At 36.1% G+C, this 22,969-nt stretch overlaps 1 protein-coding gene across 12 annotated transcripts in view; it reads right to left on the bottom strand.

The window, feature by feature from the left end:
• The window catches only part of RIMS2 (regulating synaptic membrane exocytosis 2), a gene marked incomplete at both ends in the record, with an annotated part of 450,969 nt that overhangs the window by 352,454 nt on the left and 75,546 nt on the right, over nucleotides 1-22,969 (bottom strand). For all 12 annotated transcript variants that reach the window (XM_082292380.1, XM_082292391.1, XM_082292399.1 and 9 more), the window contains one exon: nucleotides 11,919-12,129. In XM_082292380.1, coding sequence (XP_082148506.1) covers nucleotides 11,919-12,129 — 211 coding nt within the window. The remainder of the gene's footprint in view (nucleotides 1-11,918; nucleotides 12,130-22,969) is intronic.

Genomic DNA, 22,969 nt, shown 5'->3' with positions numbered 1-22,969 from the left:
CTAAAAATATTTGTCACATTTGTGCAATTCCAGATGAGAAGGTTGTTGAGTGCTGTGGAGGTACAGTGATGGTTTAGAAACAATAGGGAATTTGGTAGGGCCCAGGACCTGTTCAGAATGGCAGAAGTAAAATGAGAAAAACTTTCTCTCTTTTTTAAAAAGTGAAATTTTCACAAAAGTGACAAAAAACGTTATCATCAACACATCAACACCTCTCCTGACTGGAATAATAATTTTGATTAATTTGGAACATGGTGAACAAAAACTGGGGAGTAAGAAGTTTTAACTACAGTAAGACAAAGGGATGGAGAAAAATGCCCTGTGATAATTGCTTTTTATCTTTTCTACTGTAATTTTATATAGAATTGTTTTAGGAAAAAAGTATTCTATAAGTTCTTAGGACTAGTGGAGGTTTCAGAATTGATTTTTAAATACAAGCTATTTGTCTGTGTCTTAAGTATTTCAAAATTAATAACATTAGAAAGGTAGAAGGCTTATTTCAAGGGAAGTGCCAAATATTTTATTTACTTGCACGGGAAATAAAGACAGAATAAAAAGCAATTTCTCGTGCATTGCTCCTCAGGTTTATCCTGTACTAAATTATAAACAGTTTTGGTGAAGGCTTTGATCTGTAGCAGTTTAAAACAGATTCCCTAAAAACAAGTTCCTGAATCCATTGAAAGAGATGAATGAACCGAAAAAGTTCCAGAAGCTCTGAAGGCCATGCCACTGCTGATTTCATGTCACTACAAAACTTGTCACTTGAATACAAACACTTAACACATATGAACTGATTTATCTAAACCTTAAATGTCCGTAACAAAACACTGTGCTGGAATTTCATCAGTTTTAAAAAGCCAGACAATGACCAGCAAGTGAAGGAACCATGTTTTCTCTTGTCAGCTCTTTCCAAAAACCTATTAGTTGTCTCCAGAGTATGAGTGGTTACTTTAAAGCCATGGTCTCAGAGAAAAGGTACAAAGTCTATCATTTCATTTAAATTCAGGATAACATTCAGTAAAGATTTAAAAATTCTACTACATTTTCATTTCCTACTATTTAAAATGAAGATATATTTTTGCCCAAATTGTATTGCATTTCCTAGTTCCTCATCAATTTAATGACACTTTCCATGACTGTCAGTGATATAGTCACACAGTTTCACTATTCTAGCTAATGGTGTTGCTCATTTCAATAAAGTTATTTGATTACGAATATAATTGCCAAAATCTAAGTAAAAGGGAGATGATCCTGTGTATCTTTGGTTTTTTTAATCAACTTCATTTTTATCAGCCTTAACTGACTCTGATTTCTCAAAGAAACCTCTACCTCATAGTCACATTTTGACTGAAAAATAGTGACAGAAATACAGGAAATCCTGTAAAATGTACCTTTATTTCTTCAGGAAAAAACATCCAGAAGTTGGAAAAAATTCACACTATTTTTCAGTTTTAAAACATCAACTGCTTCCTTCTCAGATACAATCTAACTCTTTGATTCTTAATATACACTATTCCTGTCTGGCACTACTGAGACACTGGGGTCTCAATTTTGTAAAAGTACTTCTTTATATACCTGACTAATGAAGTACATTCATGAGTCATTCCCATGTTCTGTGTGGGAAAAGGCACAGTGAGCTGTAGACTCTGAAACGGCAATGATACCATAGAACCATAGAATGGTTTTGGTTTGAATGGACCTTTAAAGCTCATCTAGTCCAACCCCCCTGCCATGGGCAGGAATATCTTCAATCAGATTGGGCTGCTCAGAACCCCACTCCATCACCTCTCTTGCCAACCTGCTCCAGCGTTTTACCTCAGACAAATTAAAAACCTTCTCTCATATCTAATATAAACCAACCCTCCTTCAGCTGAAAACCATATTCTCTTCTTCCTATTGCAGCAGGCCCTGCCAAAAATGTTAGTCCTCATCTTTCTTATAGGACCCCTTTAGGTGCTAGAAGGCTGCTATAAGGTCTCCCCAGAGTCTTCTCTTGGGATTGTTTAGCCTGAAGAACTGTCTCAGTCTTTCCTCATAGGAGAGGTGTTCCATTCCTCTGATCACCTTGGTGGCCACCTCTGGACTCACTTCAGCTTCCTGTGCTGAGGACCCCAGGGCTGGGTGCAGCACTCCAAGTACGATGTCACAAGTGGAGTAGAAAGACATGTGGTGTAAGTTCCCTTCTGTGCATGTTTAATGGTACAACATTCAAACATAGTCAGGATCCATGTCTAACTCCATTGCACACCACCATTAATAGCACCAGTAAACTGCTGTATGGTTGTCCCAATTATTCAACTCCATGTGCAGTCCAAGCTTTTCCCTGCAATCTTAATCTTTATCGAAATATATAACAAGATTTCTAGAGGGGACACACTAAAACATGTTTCTAACTCTTTACAGACCTGATGCTTTGAATATACCTCATTTTCCAAATCCCTGGTTTTTAATTGGGTCAACAAACCATCAACAGTCACCAAGTATCTATAGCTTTATCTAGGAGCATTTTCTATTGGACTTGGCATTCTGTGGTTACAAAATACAGAATAAGCCTCCTAAGAAATATTGGAATTCAGACCTTCTGCACTAACACTAGAAAATGAAGGATAAAAAATAATATTAAGGCTTCACTAGGTGTGTTAATCTACTGGTAAATGCTGTACCATACAAAAAAATACTGCTTATATTGAAGTACCTATTTTGATAGTATCTTCATTCAATACACCAGGGCTCTTAACCTTACAGTTACTACTAAAATATAAAGAAAACTACCACTGCTGTTCTTTCTTCACAATGTCTGTAGTTGAGAAAAAGCTGACTCAATATATTTGTTGGTTCTTCTGCCTTCATAACTTCTAAATCATCTTTTTCAAAATCAGCAGAAATAGACATTACATAAAGCGGCAACTTGAGCCATTGCCCTTATTCATGGAAAAATCTAACTAGTTGACTAGCTAGGGAAATTCCTGTCCCTTCTCTCCTTAACACATGTACACAGTAAAGCTAAATAATAATATAACTTTATTACTGTGGCGTCCTTCACAAGTTTTTTTAAATTTTATTTTCCAGGTGAATTTAGTAATTGACATGGCTCCAACATAGATGGTATCACAGACATCAGTTGTTGGACTGACTGTGGGAATAAATACTGTTAGCACACATCAATTACTTGCAAAATGATACAGAAAGGGTACATTCTTCAAGGAGAAAATTGCTCTTTTTTTCATCTACTTTTTGTAATCGACAGCTACCTCTGTATTCTACTATCTGGTGTTACTTCACAGCTTTTGAACTTTCACAGCCTTTTAACTGTGGAAAAACTGTGATGATGTAGGCCAAAAGAAAGCTGTGTACCCTCTAACAGACCTGGGGCACCAGTGTATGGCCCATCTCAAGTGTCACTTGCCCGCTACTAAAGATATATCCTATATGGTAACAACAGCACATGGCTTAAAACTTGTGTGTGAAGCAAAGTATTTCTGAACCATAGGTGCAAGTTAAATGTGAGCCTTGACACTTCTACCAGTAAGAAAAAATTACATTTTATTATAGAACAAGCCATTCTCTGTATACATTAACTAAAATTATATGAACACTAAAGAATTTCTTTACTCCATCTCATACAGGAACTTATTTGCCAAGCACTACAGGGCAAATTGCTTTTGCAATTTTAGTTCTTTAGAATACAGCAGAGAGTTTCATGGAAGAACAGCTTTACGCCAGCTCAAGTAGTTTTCTCAATTCTGTTATTTTAAAACAATTACACTAATTTGGTAAAATATTGAAACATATCCAGGCTTATTCCCAAATTCAGATTTACACTACCATTTTTAAATATTGCTAAAATGAAAGACTAAAATATTTACTCTGCGTGTAATATTATCAAGACAAACAATGTCAGTGACATGCATAACGTTTAACATTATTTCAACATTATGCTGAATACAATATGTGCACTGTATTTTAGGAAAGCCTACAAACCAGTTTAGAAAATAATTTATATTAGTGGATAACTCTATGACATTGCTGGCATTTTCCTAATGTTTAGGATAAATATGTTTTCTTAATATTTACTGGTATCTAATTGTATTGTCATTGAAAATCAGGACCATGCCAAAAAAATTACAACCTAAAATGTTGAGAGAATACATATCAGTGATACAGAGTGGAAAAATCATAATAATTACTTTATGACATTTCTACAATAATACAAATAAATTTTATCAAAGAAACAACTATGACACAAATGACATTTAACTTTTTTAAGCTGTGCACATATCATATTGCAAAAGCAAAGGAAAGGCAGGGGCATGCTCACAAAAGCTGCAGACAGGAAGATCATGCATACTGTTCACAACTCACAGATCATTAGTAAGCTATTTGAAAAACAGGTAAGCCTTTTATGCCAAGCATTGCTTTCATTTTAATGACAGTAATTCCCCTTGCCTTCAGTAGGAATTACACCTGTGTAAATGAGAGCAAATGTAGGGCAGGAAGTAAGTCTACCATAAAAGAAAAAAATTTTAAACAGAAAAAAGGCTCTAACCACTTTGTCCTCCTGGAGTTCATATCCACGAAAGCAAGAAAGAAAGGATAGGGAGGAAAAAAAAATATACAAGGAAAGAGTCACTTCCATGTTGAAAGCAAGTAGTAGAATTTTTTAGTAAGATAAATAAATAAATATCAAAGGAAGTAATATATATCTTTCTTATTTTCCCTAATGGTGAAGGATATATAGTGAAAAGTAAGTCATTTTAATCATTTTCATAATCCTTTCATGAGTGAAATTGAGACTATCTAATACCTTTTTAAAATTGTACCAAAAATGCACAAAAGAAATTATTTTCATAAAAATAATTTGGGAGTCATGTCTGAATTATCTTCACCAAAAAATGGGTCATCTCATCAAAAGGATGCAGCATTTAACTCATACCTTGGACCCCAGTATTGCAAATCATTAGCATTCATCAGTGCTTTGCACTTGCAAAGAGTTCAGTGAAATTAAGGATGTTTGATTACTATAGACAAACAGAGGGTATTCAAAAATGGCAAAACTGCATGTTAGCCACTCAGCAGATCTTTAAAATCCTGGAGTTATAAAGGACAAGGAGACAGAGTTTCTCACAAGTGTTCACTGCATGTCATGCCAGGTCTATAACACGTATACTTTCTTTTTCATACCCATTAGTATTAAATACAAACATTCCTATTGGTTATCTTCCTTGAAGAAATTGTCTTTTTAGCTGTCTAAAACTGTAAATGGAATAATACTTCAGAAAAAAAATATTCAAAATGTTTCCAGTCAAAAATATTCCCCATTGTGGTGAATGAAGAATGATGATTTTTATCTGGTATTTTAATTTCACATGCCAATACAGAGACTAAATCTAGGCACTTGATTAAGCATTGGCTGTGCTGGGAATACAACTGCTTACCAAAAAAGGGTGACAATTAATTTTATAGATTTATTGTTCCGGTACCTGTATGACATGTAACTTTAAAACATGTAACTTTTAGAAGGCTTAGGTTCCCTCCAATCTTAAAGTTACAAACAAACAGGAGAGAATACAACAAAGGCCAACAAGACAGTCAGGCAATAAAACACAATATACAAGGAGAAGCTGAGGAAGATAGCCTTGTTTAGCCTAAAGAAGGCTGGGGTAGGGAAGGATGTGGGAAGAGGGGAACTACTTGCCTTCCTTGACTATTTAAAGTTCAGCTATAGGAAACACAAAGACAGAATTTTCTTCAAGATGCACAGGTAATAAACAAAATGCAACAATTAAGGGATTGTACTGCATGTAAGAAAAAAGAAAATCACAAGAGTTGTTAATCATTGAAAGAGGTTGTCCAGTGGGGTTAGGGATTCTCTCTCCCAGGAGGTTTTTACAATTCAGTTGAACAAGGTTCTAAAAATCTCATCTGACTTTGAAGTTAATCCTGCATGGAGCAGGAGATTGGTCTAGAAAACCTCCGCAGGTCGGATCTGACCCAATTTATTGTATGATCCTATGTTCAGTGGCAAAAGATTAAAGTATTTTCAAAGATGTTATGGGTTTTAGCAGTATTCTCAGTTACACAACTAGTAAATAGCATGGGAAGCTATCTAAATCACAGGACATCCATACATTATCACTCTCTGTGCAGAGACATGTTTTTCTGCTCAGTACCAGGTGGTGTCATACTTTCCTAGCATGGTTTCCTGTCCCACTGCAGTAAGAAAAACAGTAGTACTCAGAGACATTTTATATGGAAACATCCAGAGCCTTGACTTCTCATCCTCACCTCTGAAGAAATACACTCTACTATCCAAGAGGATTACAGTCCATAAGCATAACTCAAAATCCTGTGATTCATACTTTGATCATAATAGTAACCAAGACTTGATTCACACAATCAACCTATGCCAAATAACATCCAGGATGAAGAACCTCTTTTCAGAAGCAAGCTACCAAATATAAAGATATGTGAAGTTCAAGACAAGCCATCACACTTTACCAAACACCTAAGACTGTCTCCAGCCTCTCAGCTTCCTCCACACACACTGTCAAACATTCTTCAGTTCATAGCAATACACTGCAAACAATAATATTACTGATGAAAGACAACCCAGCCAGGCATTTCAATAGCAAAGACATTAGAGAAATTATTCAACTCAGTTTTCAAAAAACTGATACTAAAAAAGCAACAAATCAGTCTGATTTCAGTGGTATTTGTCCTGCTCCACATGAAAATGCAGGTATATTTTAACAGTGGTTTTAAGGAGAAAGGCCTTATCTCCATGAGTATTCAGACACACAAAAATGTTAGCAAAATTAGTGGAATTCCATCCTATACTCAAAATAAAACTAGAATGAATCAGTATCTATCCCTTATCCTTTTTTAAAAACGTCTGTCACAAGGTCAATCTGGCATCTGACAGCATGAGTCAAAGCTACTCTTCAAGACTGTACAATTCTCACCTTTATTGCCTGAAATTATAAGTCTGGGTAAAATTGTGAGTTGTTCATTGTATCAGGATCAGAATAACCTCTAAGGTTTATGAAAGCTTTAAAGTAGTAAGAGTTCAAACATGTAGCCTCTGTTGAAATTGAGACCATCACTTGCTGTTTATTGAGATCAAAAGAGCTATCAAATGTAAATAGTTTCAAATAAATAAAATTAATAACAGAAATAGTTTGTGCAGTTGTCATTTGAAGGGACTGATCATATCCACATAGCTTGTATTAAAACCACAGAGGGTTTTTGAACAATCAAGAGAATCCAAAGTATCAATACAGAAATGCAGATTCTGAATATCAGTTCTGCTAGGCATTAGTTTGGAAGCAAAGTTTACAGACTTGAAAGGAGCAATATCTCCTGGTTCAAAATGGCAGTTGTGGCAAGGTTTTTACTCTTAGTACTAAATGAAGCAATTTGAAGAAACGTTTTGCTGAAGGGTTTTGCTGGGACAGCACTACTTCTATACTGTCCTGGCAGAGGCAGGGTCAGCAGCTTGGCCAGGGCCAGGAGAAGGCACAAAGGGTGGCATGAGGTAGGTCATACTCTCACCTGCAGACCTGTGTCCCACAACAGGCACCCAAGGGGAACCCAAGGACAGGGCCCACTGTCAGCAAAGAATCCAGGTCCCCAGCAAGGTCCATGGTGATGAGGTAGAGCTGAGGCAATCCAGGAAACCAAGCTTACAGACTAGGCTCAGCGAGGGAACCATCCAGGTAGTGGCATGGCTGAGGCAGGGACCAAGCCTGAGCACCCAAGCAGTTCCCAGGCAAAGGACTGGAGCTCCTAAGGGGGTTACTGCAAACCATCCTCACACATCTCTTTCCCCAAGGCTGATCCCAGGTTACAGCTGCACCACATCAGAGAAGACAAACTCCACTGGGAAAGGAGTGGGGAAAACTACTAAGGACCATGATGTATACTAGCTGAACTGTAGTCCTGGTAAGTTTGGGTATAACTTTCAAAAGAATAAAGAGGTTGATCACCTCAAATACAATGGGAGGGTTTGATCATTTTAAAATGATCATCATTTAGAGATGTCTTAAATGTCATAGATGTTCCTATGGCATTAACATTGTTCCAGTATAATCAGGACCAAATTTAAGAGTGGAAGTCTTCAACATATTTGATAATACAAATTCTATTCTATCCATGGGGAGACTGAGATGTGAAATTCACCCTAATGAGAACTTTTACACCTTCCAATTGTGAATTCACAGCTTCTGAATAAGAGATTGTCTTTGGAATAATTTACTGCTGACTTTCCTTTTTTGCAGAAATACTTGTTCTCCAGAGATATGAATACAGTTGTAGGTTATCAGTTTTTACAGGTGTTACGTGGATTAAACTGAAAAGAAAAACCACACAAATGGTTTAGAGGAATCCTTTCCTCATGTTTACAGTGTTATGAGTCTTTTGTAGAGAAATGCAAAGTCAAAGCACATCTCCTAAAGACCAATTTATTTGTATACAATAACAAATCAAGGAGTTTATACCAAATCCTAGTGACTTAGAAAACTTGATTGTGACAGACTAAGTCTTCAGTGCTTGCTAATTCTCAACAGAATGAAATGGATTATGCATTAGCACAAGTATGCTACAGTTTTGTGTTGCAACTCCATGCAGATGAACACATTGCAAGTCCTGCAGTTAGAATCATTCAGCAAAAGGAACTTGATGTTTTTTTAAAAAATCAAACAGCCCCAGGGAAATAATCAGAATGCAAAGCTTTCACTGAACCATGGGAACTGAGAGAAGTTCCCTACTTACACCTTACGTGTTTCCCATGTTGTTGGGTCTTATAAAACAACTGAAAATCTCTCGCTTTTGTTCTTCAAAGACAAAGAAAGAAGGATGTTTCAGTGGCCCCAAGTGTTAGTAAGTTGCCAAATACCCTGCAAGTAGGTATTCAGCATGCATTAAGTTAACTTTTCAGACAAGCATTTTTTCCTTTCTGTGCAAGTGAAAGGTTGGTTTAGTGAACTGGCATTCTGAGGTGCTAAAATTTATATTTGATGCACACAATGTTGTATCAACCTGGCAGCTGTATTTTTCCAACATTTTAGCATTTAGATTCTTCACCTGCATAAACCTCATTCTGCTGTCTACTGACTCATTCAATATTCATTCCCCTATATAAATCAGTATATTCTTTTAAAAAAAAGAACAGGAGTATATTTTATGTATCAGTGGTACTCTTACTACTAAGAACGATTACTGCTTGCTCGCACAGGATTTATTATTTCAGTTTTAATCAATCTGAAACTTTTCATAAACATAAAAGATGATTGTTCAAGGTTTTTTACTCCCTTGAAATTTAAGTCCCCATTCTAGCTAAATACTCCATTCACCCAGATATTAAATTGTACAGAAGCAAAAGTGCCACCATTATAATTTTTATTTGTTTGAGCTAGAAGGAACTCCCACATAATGATAATTTTTGTATAGCTTGAACTGAATGCTAATGCTTATACATTTCAGGCACTTCAATGAGACTGAAAAAGGAATAAATCATCCAAACATTTTGAGAATCCTAATCTAATGATCTGACAACAGTCAAAACATTTCCACTCCCTGCTCCTACTCATGGCCATGAACCTTGTAAGCAGTAGTCAGCCCTGAGACCTTTGAAAGAAGAGTGTTCTTTGCAATTGTCCATCACCTGAAGTGCATGCTGCTAATACTGGTCTGTACTAAAAAATTTAGTAGCAGAATCTGGAGTAAAAGGCAGGAGTTTATCTTGAAACTTGGTACTATGAAGATTTCAAACAGATCCATCAAAGAACATTTCAGACAGTGAAATTGAAATTATCACCTTATATAAGGTCCAAAGCAGACATATATATATAAAATATATATATAATGTGTCAAAAAATGTCTACAAAGACCTAAAAAAGCAAAGGTAAAACAGGAGGTTATTAGAAGTCATCCTTCAAGAAGCTGAAGTAGTATCCAGAAAAGAAAAGATATAAGAATGAATGCTGGTAAATTCTGGTAGACAAAAGAGTTTTAATAGCATCATCTGTGTAGGCATAAAAGAGATCATAAACAGGAGACTGCCACAGTCTTTCTGAATCAGATATTTTTTATTCATATTCACAGTGATTAGGAAGGTACTTACTCTAGAATATTATTTTATGCAGAATAAACTGGAGCATATACTTTGAGCTGATATTTCAGAAAGAGAGGCTATAAAGTGAGTCAACAAAAAAAAAAAAATTTTAATGAGATGATAGTGTAAAGCATCTCCAGTCTAAAATAATTATTAACTGTGATACAGTCTCATTGATAAGAAGTATAAAAGTTGGCAAAAATACCAAGATATTTTTAAGGAGTTTCAACATTCTATCAATTGAAGAATAGAAAAGTGAGTCTGACATCCACATTGGACAGATTTTTAGAAACCCAAATACAGAATAAAATTAGCAAGCAGATTGATAAATTGTGATAAAGTCTGGAAAAGTTAGAATGGCTTTAGTAGCAGGAACACGTCTGTTACATGTATTAGAATTCTTTCAAGTAGTCACAGAGAAAGTGAGAAAAAGGGACTTATTCCTACTGCTCATTTGGGACTACAGGCTTTTAAAGAATCTCAGCTGCCATGGAATAGGAATAAATTCATCCATGAGAAAACTTAATTAATGAAAGGACAAGAAGAAAAAGACAGGAATAAATGGTCAGGGTTTCTTTAAGGGAAAGTTATCACCAGCGAAGCCTGACAGGAAATCAGTCTAGAGATACTCAGTTCAGCATATTCATAAACTATCTAGAATAAAAATGAACAAGGTGCAGGAAAGCCTCACACTAAATTAGCAACAGCAGTAGAAAAAATGCCAGCTGATAAGAGTTGCAGAACAGTCTCAGACTGAATGGAGAAGTGGGCTTACTGAAAGACAGATTTAGGTTAGACAGTAAGAAAAGCAGTCTGTGGTGAGCATGGTGAAGCACTGGAACAAATTATGTAAGAGGCTACGGAAGAATCTCATTGGAAATCTGTCAAGAGAAGTCAGACTTATATCTGTCAAGATCAGATGATCCATGCCAAGGAGAATTTAAATGGTGTATCAGAATGTTTCACTAGGAAATGAAGCATTCTTCCTAATGCTAATTCTTTTCTACAAAAGACTAGCATAATACTTCTTGAATATTGTCATACGTCTTCTACAGGTATCTGTCAGATTCTGAGAAAGATTCTGTGTATCAGATCTGAACATTTTATCTAAAATGTTGAGTAAAATGATCTCAGAAGGGTTTTCTGTGATTACATCAGTTGTGCTGAATTTTTTACTCTATCATTCAGCTTTTTTAAGAAATCAGATTGCTGGTTTACCACTTGTTATACAATAAACACCAGCATATACTAGTTGTAATATATGTTAGTGCATTTAATTATTTTCCAGAAATAGGTTAATATTTGCATGTGTATGCATATATAAATAAGCATAATATGTGTGCATATGTATAAGAGATAATAAATATTTAAAAGCACTGTATTATATTACATATAATATTCTAACAGTAATTTTACAATAATCTTGTACAGATGAGCCTGGGCAAGCAGAAAAGAAATAAATCCTTGCTCTACTTTGTAACAATTGATGTCTCAATATTAGCATCACTAGATCACTAGATATACTTCTGTTTCTCAAATAGAGTCTCATCCTCCAATCAAAGAAATGTACTTGCATGAGTCTGGTAGTCAAAAAATGGTATGTATTAACTTAAAAGCCATAATCATAAATTCATATGCAATTGGAAATTACATGAAATGAGGCCAGATCTCTTAGAAGGCCCTGAGGTAGATATCATCTCCTTAAAGGAAATCTGTTTCAGCAGTTATGTGATTCGGATTCATAAGCAATGCATAAGAGATACTGAGTTTAGGAGAAGCTTGCTGTTAAACTCTCGTAACTCCATACCTTATTTGAGCGCAGAGACACTCTTCCTCCGCAGCGCGCACAGAATTTAGTTTGGCAATATGAACAGTTATGGCCACAGCCATCAGCAAATTTTGTTTTGTGGCAGATGCCACAGGTTGGGGCATCACCCTTCTGCTCCTGGTGCTGCTGTGATTCTTCACCCATCTTCTTCACTTGCTCCTTATACATCTCAAACTGCTGATGTAATTTTCTGCAGAAGAGAAGAGATCATTAGCTGTTGATTTACCTTTGCCCACGAATACTTCACAGTCACTAAACTGCAGTAACTTTTTACAAATCATAGAGAAATACGGTAGTAAAGCAAATATATTTGATTTATGATGCTCCAGAAGTGTTACATTCAAGAATTACCTCTTTTTCATTATAACTAAACTCTAGGAGGAAGCTCAACACTGGTAACATTCAGCTAAGAGTCCAACTGTTACAAAGAGATGTAACTTTGCTTTAGGATGGGACCAGCTGTTTGCTACAAATACAACAGCTGGAAACATGGGTAAGTGATCCAAGAGCCCATGGTACTAAATAATAAACTGGCTAAGAGGAGGAAAAAAATCTAATTCATTCTTTAAAGTGTACTTTTACCAAATTCCACCAGACAGATGCAAATATCTTTTCTTGATCTAGCTTATCTTCATTCATCTAAAAATACTGCATAGAATAATGATTCCAAAATGCTCTTTTTGACTTTTCAATCACTGATTTTAAGCCTATAAGTTACCTCATCTTAACAAGTCATTGTAAGTCATTTAAGCCATTTGTATCATTGGGTAGAACTGTCATCTCATGAAACGTAAAGTAGAAGACTACCTTAGGTGTAAAATCCAGGAAAAATTGCTTAAGATACACACACACACATTTACCATCTATTTCCAGAACTAGAAACACATGCAGTCAGTGGCCATCAGTGTACAAAACTGTGATGAATCTTTCAGTCATGTTAATTCATCCACATTTCTGAGCCTACAATCATCAGATCTCCATATATGATAATGAGAAGTGTCTCATTGTGACCAAACCTACAGATGCATTTCATGGTCTATAACGACAATTTTTTTTCTCACAAGCCCTATTTCTGAAGGTAAATTTTGTCATGGGAAATTTAATTTTCTTTGTAAAAAGCCATAATATTTTAGCTTTTGCAGATTCTGAAAAAGATGGGAAGGGTGACATAGCATATCATGAGAGTTTCAAACACATTGAGAAAAAAAAAAGAACTTTGACTTCTCTCTTTTTTTTTTATTCTTGTGATTAAAAGGGGTTTGAGCAGTGATATTTAAATTCCTAGCATGGAATTCAACTTGCCTAATTTTGCCAACAGAGATTGTAAAGTTTAGTAAATTAAAAGATATTAATCTAATTTAAACAGATTTTTTTAGTTCCTTGAATAAGCTCACGCAAAACCCAAAAAATTAAGCACTTTTTATGAAACATTAAAAAGATAACATAAGACAAAAAATAAAATTTCAAAAGGCATTTATTTTTCCTTAGAATTATTCTTCTTGAGAATCTTTAGATTAAGTTAATAAAAAACATACATGAATCATAAGATAGAGCAAAAAATAACCTCCTAGAAAACAACTAAATCCAGGAGACAAACTTCCTGAAGCATAAATAAATCCTTTATATAGATCACATATAAATCAATGATGCAAAGCTACTTCATCAGAATTTTCAGAGGCACCTACCAAAACAAAAATTCCATGAGTCAGTTAAAAATTAAACTGTTATTTACTGTGTATATTCACATTTATGGCAAGAATTGTTGGGATTTACCTTGTTTTTCAGGAAAACTCTGCTAAGCATGTACTTTACGTTACACCACAGAGGAACTGTAGGAACAAGCAGGCAGCTCCCTCTCTCCACCAGGCAAGACAGAAGGCTGGAGTCATCCCTCTCCTCTGTACTGACCTGCTGCCTGAGCTCTCAGCGGCCACTCACCCTTTCCCAGGAAGAGGGAAAGAGGGAAAGAGGGAAAGAGGGAAAGAGGGAAAGAGGGAAAGAGGGAAAGAGGGAAAGAGGGAAAGAGGGAAAGAGGGAAAGAGGGTTGCTTCATTTGCTTATGTGTCATTTTTCTAGTGTACCTGCTCTTGTCACTTCAAGACCAATCCTGAGTCCACGGGCTGTCCTCAGGCCCAGCAGGGTGGACTCCCACCAGAAGTGGCTCCCTTTTCCCTCACTTTCAGCCCTTTCCCACCTGCACCAGCCTTCTGGCCTGCAGCAGAGCAGGGAGAGGGGGCTCGTCTGAGGCCTCTGTGGGAGGGATGGGAGAGCTGGCACTGCCCTAAAATCCATTTGGGCAGTCAGGAATAAGGGGCTTCCTCTGCCTTCTCCCTTCTTCAAAAGAGCTCACCGTTGAGTGCTCTTTGTTGAATGGGGCAGGACATGAGTTACTAATAAGCAAGAGCTGAATGAAGTTGAAAACAAAATTTGGAAATCTGGAAACCTGGCACATTTCAGCATTTTACACTGACAACACTATATAATTGCTAGTCAGTAGTCTGGCCTTTTTCCATCAATAACACATGTAATCTCTGAGACCTTGCCTGCCTTTTAATTTTGCTTAACGTTGCATTCTTCATTTAAAGCACATTATCTATGCTGAACTCCAAGTTTATTTTTAGGCTGCGTTCAGTTTTGTGGCTTCCTTATAATCTACGGCCTTTGTTTGTATGATTATTTGCTTACCAGTCTCACTGATGCATAAAAAGCACAAGGCTTTTGCCAAATCTTAAGCCTCATGTACTGAAATAATTTCACTTGTGTTTCCTCCTGGGCACAAGAATCTATGTAAAGGTCATAACTTTTCCTTTAAAGTATAAACTTTGCAAGGTTATACAGAGTAGTTTTCCAAAATCCTTGCTCTACTAGGAAACAACTTATCATCTGCCAAAATTGTTCATTATTACATCTTCTTCTGTTCGAGAAAAATATTACATGTATTGATAGCTGTCAGAAAAAATTAAACAGAGAAGACAAGAATCTATGAAATATTCAGTTAGACACAATATGTGTTCTGTTTACTAAGCAGAACCACCTGAGATGAATATGTATACTTGAAACAAAATACAAAGTATTCCTTTTAGGAAGTTCATTTTAAAAATTTTTATCTATTTTGTAGATAAATAATTATTTTTTTATCATCTAGCCTGCACATATTTAAGCCAAAATTTAAGCCAAACCACACAGCAATAATCAGGTGTTTAGAACAGCACAGTATCTGAAACACATTTAGCAAAAACTGTGTAACATATACTTTTCAGAAAACATACTGCAAAATGAAATTCCATTCTGTTCAAGCTGTCTGCACTAATCTTTCTACTCAGAACTTAGCTGCCTGAGGTGCTCGGGAGTTCATTAGAAGGGAAATTAAAGTAACCAGTACCAAGGCAAACTTCAGAGCCTGAAACGGAACTCAAGTATCTCAAAACTTTCCAGTCCCTATGTCCAGTGAGTTACTCTGCTAATGCAAGAGGTCAAGAGCCATGCAGGATTAATAGAACAGTTTGGGTTGGAATAGACCTTTATGATCATTGAGTCCAACTGTTAACCCAGCACTGCCAAGTTCACTGCTGAACTATGACCCCAAATGGCACATCCACTCATCTTTTAAATACCTCCAGGGATGGTGACTCAAACACTTCCCTGAACAGCCTGTTCCAGTGCTTGAAAACTCTTCATGAAGAATTTTCTCTTAATATCCAATATAAACCTCCCCTGGTGCAACTACAGGCCATTTCCTCTGATCCAATCACTTCTTACTTGAGAGAAGAGCCTTAGCCACACCTGGCTATAGCCTCCTTTCAGGCAGTTGTAGAGAGCGATAGGGTCACCCCTGAGCTTCTTTTTCTCCAGGCTAAACATCCCCAGCTCCCTCAGCTGCTCCTCAAGGGACTTGTGCTCCAGACCATTCAACAAATTCATTGCCCTTCTCTGGACACACTTCAGCACCTCAATGTCTTTCTTGTAGTGAAAAAATGGGTTCTGTATAAGAGTTGCATTTCAGGTCAAAATGTTTACCCATAATGAAAAGCCTTGTTTTTAGGCATGATAGGGATTTTATTTTTGTTTGTAAATCCAGATAATTATGAAACCATAATTAACAGATTGTTTAAATAGAAAACTCAGCAATGCATATCCATAACCCTTATATATGCAGTGGCCTCTACAGCACATGCCATCTATCTGTACAGATGCAAAGTCTCACTCCTTTACTACATTTGTTTCAAAAATACAAGTCTATACTTCAACAACAGCTATAAATTTTAAAGGAAAAGGAGAAGTTGGTATGAGTTTATGCAAATACCTAATGATAATGAAAATTTAGTCTGGAAAATTGATAATCAAGTTCTGCTCTTGTGAGAACCAGTTCCCTGAATCACACTTGTATCTGCTGGAAGTAACAGTGGTGAAGTTGAGACTTATATGACCAGTCAAGCTTTTTTTTTAAAAACAACATATCCAAGACAACTTCATAGAGGACTTCTCAGAGTGAAAAGCAACTGTTTGTAAGGACTTGGATTGCTCTGTCAACATCAAGAAGTAGTTTCTATTGGAATACTTGCTTTGTTCTGGAATGGAGGTAATTTAATTCTGCTTTTCCTGATTGCCCACACCTTTCTAGAAATTCAATATAAGTCAAAAAGCAGCAAACTGTGAGTCTCTCATGATCCATGCCAAAGGCAAGGAAAGCAAGTTTATTACAGAAATTTTATTATTGTACAGAAGTTTTTATTTTCTCCTCCCCTCCAGGGAGAAGGAAAAACTTTCAGCATTTTACCAAAACTAAAAAAAAATTATGGACAAGAAGTTCTGAAACTATACCTGCCTTCCAAAAGTTCACATAAATGTTTCTGAAATTTCCAAATCTGCTTAAAATCTATCATTAGAAGGGCAACTGCTAAGAAAGAATCCAGGATGTTTAGGTCAGATGTTAGTGTAGAAGCCGCTTCTCATTTCCTGGCTACACTTCTCTCAAAGTTTTATCACAGACATAGCCCTTGCCTCATTTCCTATTCCCAGGCACGGAGCATAGATGTGGCTTTAATCCAGGCTTCAAAAGGAGTTTGTTCACTTTCAGTTCTGCCAAGTCTATTCATTTAACAATTTTTCTGCTGGTGGCAATCACTATCTGGTAGCATATGACATTCTTTTCTGTACTATACACTTGAAGTTCTTCCTCTTACAATAGTGCCAGCTAACCTGCCACTGAGTACACCCACTTCTTAATGGATACTATTCTTATATATATAACCCCATGTGTTGGTAGAGGCTGGGAAACAGCAGGCTGAAAAGCAGTTCTGCTGATAAGAACCCCTGGAAAACAGGGTGGAAACCAGGCAATGAGCCAGTGGTGTGTGCGCTCACATTACAAATTGGACAAATTACGTATGGGTCCATATTAGCAAGGGTATGAGCAGCATCAAGGGAAGCTATTTATTGCCTTTGACTGGCACTGTCAAGGCTGCACCTGGACTATTGTGCACAGGTTGGTGTCTGCCTGTTGATGATGGACGTTGACAAATTGGACACATTTGTCAAGCCCAGTTTGTCAACAACAACAAAATAATGATTATGTCTTTGCTCAATCCAGTGAAGAGGAATGGACTAAGAAGTGATCTAAAACCTGTCTGAAACTAGCTAACTAATCTAAATGTTACCTGAAAAGGAAAATTACAGAGCCAAATTCTTCCTGGTATCCAAATCAAGGAGCAAAAGGCACTAAAATGGCACTTCATGAGGAAGTTCAGGCTGAGCATTAGGAGAAGCAAGTTCATTTAGAAGGCAATGCAGCACTGAAAAAAGTTGTCTCAAGACACTGTAGGATCACTATGCTTGGAGCTTTTCAAAACTTGCCCAGATAGAGCTCCAGTTGTCTTAACTGAGTCACGGCAATAACCATGCTTTGAGTGGGAGGTCAGTTCAGAGACGCTCTTTAAAGAACATTTCTATTGTTATGTAATTGGAAAGGGCTTTATGGAATCAGACAAGAGAGAAGAAGTATAAACCCAAGCAGAATCATAAGGAAAAATATTCAACAACAACTATTTGGCTTAGCAGTGCTGAAAAGAAAAAAAGTGACGACTTTTACTGACAGAAAAAAAAACAGGTCTTTATAAATTACTGTGAGAATAGCTAACTCTCTCAAAGTCTTACCAATGAACTCACATTTGCTTTCAACTCTGTGTAGTGCAAAGGGCAGAAAAACCTTGAGTTTATGCTTTGATATGGATATGTAGAGGCAGAAAAATAGAAATCTAAAAAAAAAGACAAAACAATGTTCAGCAATGCAAAATAGAACTTTCTTAATTGAAAAATTATGATTTTTCCAATATTCAAATGAAATGAGAAAGGGCATCACACAAAACTTCTCTTCAGAAGACCATGATTCTGCTTTAAGTCTACCAGATAAAGAAAAATTATTAAGTAACCAAAGACTCAAATGTAACTTGAAACAAAAACCTCACATCCAATTCTATTTGAAACTAATGGGTTATCATACCCAGGCAGATAACACAACTAGAGTATTAAAGCCAGTCACAATTCAGACTTTTCAGCTTTCAAGTCAGTGAAAATGAAATATTGACAGAAAGTAGAAGTGAGCAGAGATCTCTACAAACATTTGCTCAATTCACAGCACTTTAACTTTCTTGCTGGCAAAAATCTCGACTGCCTCGTTGGAATTGACATACTATTTCTAACTGTCTGCTTTCCTCAAATAAAAATTAACTATTTTCTTCTGTCAGTAGGTTTAACTTCAGGGGCACCTATCTAAGTGAAATGTCTAAGCATAGACTTGAGATTGAAAAAAATACATTCAGAGAATGCAAATTGAAAGGGCTTACAAAATGCAACTGTAGAGTAAAAATGCTAGTTTTTAATCTATGCCCTGGAATTCACAAAAACTAGGAGAAATCCAAGATATTGAAAAGAGCTAGTCAGAGGCACTTACTTTGATTCCTGCTGAAAGTTTTACCCAAATTTTCACAAACTTTTCCTTTTAAAACAGAAAGATACCATAAAATCCAATTCATTTTAATTTCTAGCAGCCCTGAGTCCAAGAAATCTATGCAGAAGCAATAACTCCCAATCTTATCTCAAAACGGTGCATAGTCTCTCCTGTGAGTTGCACTTAGTATAAATAATCTGATTTTTTTTTTTTTTTTTTTTTTTTTTTTTTTTTTAAATCTGTGTAAGTGAAGAATGTAGTGGAAAATGAATTCCACACTGGTTTTTTTCAGGTGGGAAATGCATCTTCCCCACTTTACAAGTTAATAGACAGATTTTTCTGAGCATTTTCAGTATTTTGTTTAGAAAAAGAAGGTTAAATATAAGCCATATAATGACAGTCACAGCCCTGTTCAGCAGTGTCAAATAGCGACATATTTCACTGTGACTTTTTTTCTTAAGATAGAGTAAATCCTCCTGAAAATGTCAGTAGAAACAAATCTGAAATTTTTAGCTTTTTCACCTATCATGGTTTGAGCTGGTTTACAGGTGGAGCTACCTAGGAAAAAACCCATGAGTTTCATGTTTCCTAATCTCTAACCTATTAAGGAATATGTACTTTAATTATTCTGTGATATTCATTAACATGAAATAGACACAGAGAAACAGTGAGGTAATTTCAAGTGCAGAACATCTTTAAAGAGCCTACAGAACTGAGTAGTCAGAGAATAAAAAGGCCCTAAACATGGTGAATTTACTTACTTACTTACAAAAGAAATAACTTTTTTCACACTAAGAAAAATACTACTGCCTCTCAATCACTGAAGCGTTTATTTATCAAAATAATACTCTTACTGAATTCACAAAAAAAACCAAAAAAACCCCACCACAAGATGGCCAAAATCTGAATCCTAGGTTAAAAGGGCACAGACACAGTTAAAATAAGTTCGCACATATGCAACATTATATCTTTGGATAGCTTTCCATGAAAAAATACTGTAAAATTCATGGATTTTTAATCTAAGTGCATATATATATATTCTAAATCTAAGTGAATTATACTGACTGTGCCTGAAATGCTAAAGAGAAGAAAAAGAGAATGGAAAGAAAGGAGTGTGGCTGCTAAATGATCTTGCCCTTGGTTTATACCAGTGCTGCTGCTCACTTATAATTCAAGCGGGAAAAGACAACTACATCAGAGCTAATGAGCATCCAAAACTACCAGATCTCTGTTTCAGTCTCTCTTTTCCATGCAAGGGAGCAAGGTAAAGATGTCCTGTTAAGACCTAACATCATTTGCCTCATGCTGGAGAATGAACCCAAATAGTCTCTGCTGGTGGAAACCTTGTAACAGGCTATTCTTAGAAGTAAAATACATGCCCAATATGATGTCTTCAAGTTGGCCTGGATCCATTCTTTCTTTTCCCCACTTACGAGGGCTTTCTGCAAAGGCTTGCAGGTCACACTGCATCACATTTTGTTCACAGCTTATTTGACCTCCCTCACAAAATAGAAAATATTCTCCCATTGCACTCTTCCTGATGTCAGAATGAATTAATTAATTTGGTATGACCCTAAATAAATTTTTAACTACAGATGAAGTCATGTCACTGACTCTAGTTTAACTTAATACATTCAGAAACTCAGTAAAAAAAAAAAAAAAAGACAAGAAAGACTGTGGGGGGAAAAGCCCCTGCATTTTAATAAATGAGGATATGACTCTGTAAATAAATCAACTGATAACACACCAGCTGGACAAAAAGCCTAGCTGGAATAGACAGGATTACCTTACCTATTTTTTTTCTCTTTATAGTGCTCAGTATTGAATAAAACTGCAGCCTTTGTTTATTAACTTTGTTTACTAGCAGCAGTGAAACTGCTCTTTGTTGACAGGGGAGCACAGAACAATAACTAAGTACAATAGTCCTGTGAACACAAGAAAAAGTGAACATGAAGAAGATGAACATATAGGCTATAAAGGACTGACACAATTAATGTTATCGTATTTCTGTGTGGGTTTAATGATATCAAGATAAAGCTAGACAAGATGCATAAAAGGAAAAAGGAAGTAGGTAGCCCCTGGCTATACCTGTTATTTCCAGTTTTCCTCAGAATAACATACAGATATTTGCTTCTACCTTTTCCTCAGCAGTTCCAACACTGCAAGATTAAACTGAGAAGTGGTGTCTTTCTAATTGTTTCTTGTTTGTTAAAATTCATCTTCCACTGAATTGTTTATTGTACTTTTACAATCCATAAGAGACATAAAGCTAGAAAGTCACAACAAAGTTTTAAACAGACACAATATAGTAAAACATCCAATTTATCAAGATCTTTTCCAACACTCCTTTAGTGATAATAAGAAATATGGGCATTTAAAATTAAAGATAATACCACATTGCTCCAAAAGTTTAATGGCCAAATCATTCAGACAAAGCTCCCTCATTTCTCCATAGCTGATAGTTATGAGAGTAATCACCTGTAAACAAGGAAGGTTCCTTCATAAGTCCGTATGGAAACTACTCTACACCTTTGAATACTTTCACACCACTCTGTTTTATTTCAATGTAATTGAGAAGATTCTAACTATTCTTTACTGGATCTTATTTCAAATCCTACATTACAACAGAAGTTTCCACAACTTTCATGAAAATATTATGGTGATTACAGTGGGGGATTTTTCCTCATTCTCCATAGCTGCTCATGTTGTTATAAAAAAAAAATTAGAAAATCATTTCTTAAACCACTGTGAGTCTGTCTATTCCTATTGCGTTCTTCTCATTTGACTCTAAAATAAACATTCCTAGTTGAATTTTTAGTTCTTTCTCCCTAAAAAAATTCTTCATTTTTCCTTTAATAGATTTTGCCATCTAGTTCTTTACCTTCTCCAGCTGCACTGGACATATCAGTATGGCTCTGGTTTTAATGTTTAAACATCAAGCGGGTAAGCTAAATCCATACTGTTACACACAACAGTGGTAGGAGTTTTCCTTCTGCTCTTTACCCTTGTGACAAGGCCAACACCTCCCAGGTAATTTTAGATCTCATTTAAAGTAAGATTAACCATGCCAGTTGAAATTGAAAAAGTGCCTGACTCTCCAAGGAAACTCTCCAAGTTCACTCCACAACTGCATTCATGCAGTTAAAATATTTTATCTCCAGTTTCATGGCCTTGTCCGTGTGTTTGCAATCCACACTATCCCAAAGGAGCTGCTTTGATAAAGTGCTGAAGCTGTAAGAACTGAACCTCAGCTGACAATGAGGATCAGGAGCAAGCAGTTGAACTCACACTAAAAGTAGGCTGCCAGGAAGTGTATCTGTGACAAAGCACAAGACCAGGACCTTTAAAGTTGGGCATATGCACCATCATTGCATTTATATTTCATCCCAGTTATAGTAAGTAAAAGAAATTACAAGACTGTAGATTAAAAATAACAGATAATTATGGTCAATTTTTTTTTAACTAACTCATGACAAAAAAAAGATGTAAGCAGTCAATTTGCATGCTTTACTTTACATCCAGATACCTTCAACTTCACTTAAATAATTTCTGCCAATTCTGATAGAAAAAAGCAATTGTCTCAAAGACAACTGTGTTTCAAGTTTGGAAAAATAGTCATAGTGACAGAAGAAAACTTTTGGAACTCTCTCATTTAAGGGTAACAATGCAACATAAGCTCAAGCTTTACTAAGTTTTAAAAAGGACACCATCAGAGACACATTTCAAGAGGTGATATTATTTGAATCTTCAGTCCTACTGATACCATAATATTATCATGTATTACTACTGCTAAGTACTTTAGAGAATTGAAAGTGGAGTTTTCAGACTGTGCATAGGAACAGTGAGCCTTTCTTTCCGGATTCAGTCTCATATTGATGACAACCAGCATCTGTCCTTAATTTCTATGAGTGAAGGCACAATGGACAGGGAAAATCTATAGCCTGTATATTGCTGTAAAATAAGCGCATCAGGCATGGCATTATCCACATCTAGAATCATGACACTCTCAATTACCACCACTTGCAGTAGTCTATCTATTAGAGAATCCCAACCAGAAACCAAAATGTCTGTAGACCAGTAAGTC

The sequence above is a fragment of the Coloeus monedula genome, assembly GCF_965178545.1.
Source record: "Coloeus monedula genome assembly, chromosome: 1".
Lineage (NCBI taxonomy): Eukaryota > Metazoa > Chordata > Aves > Passeriformes > Corvidae > Coloeus > Coloeus monedula.
This window is presented reverse-complemented; position numbering and strand designations above follow the sequence as displayed.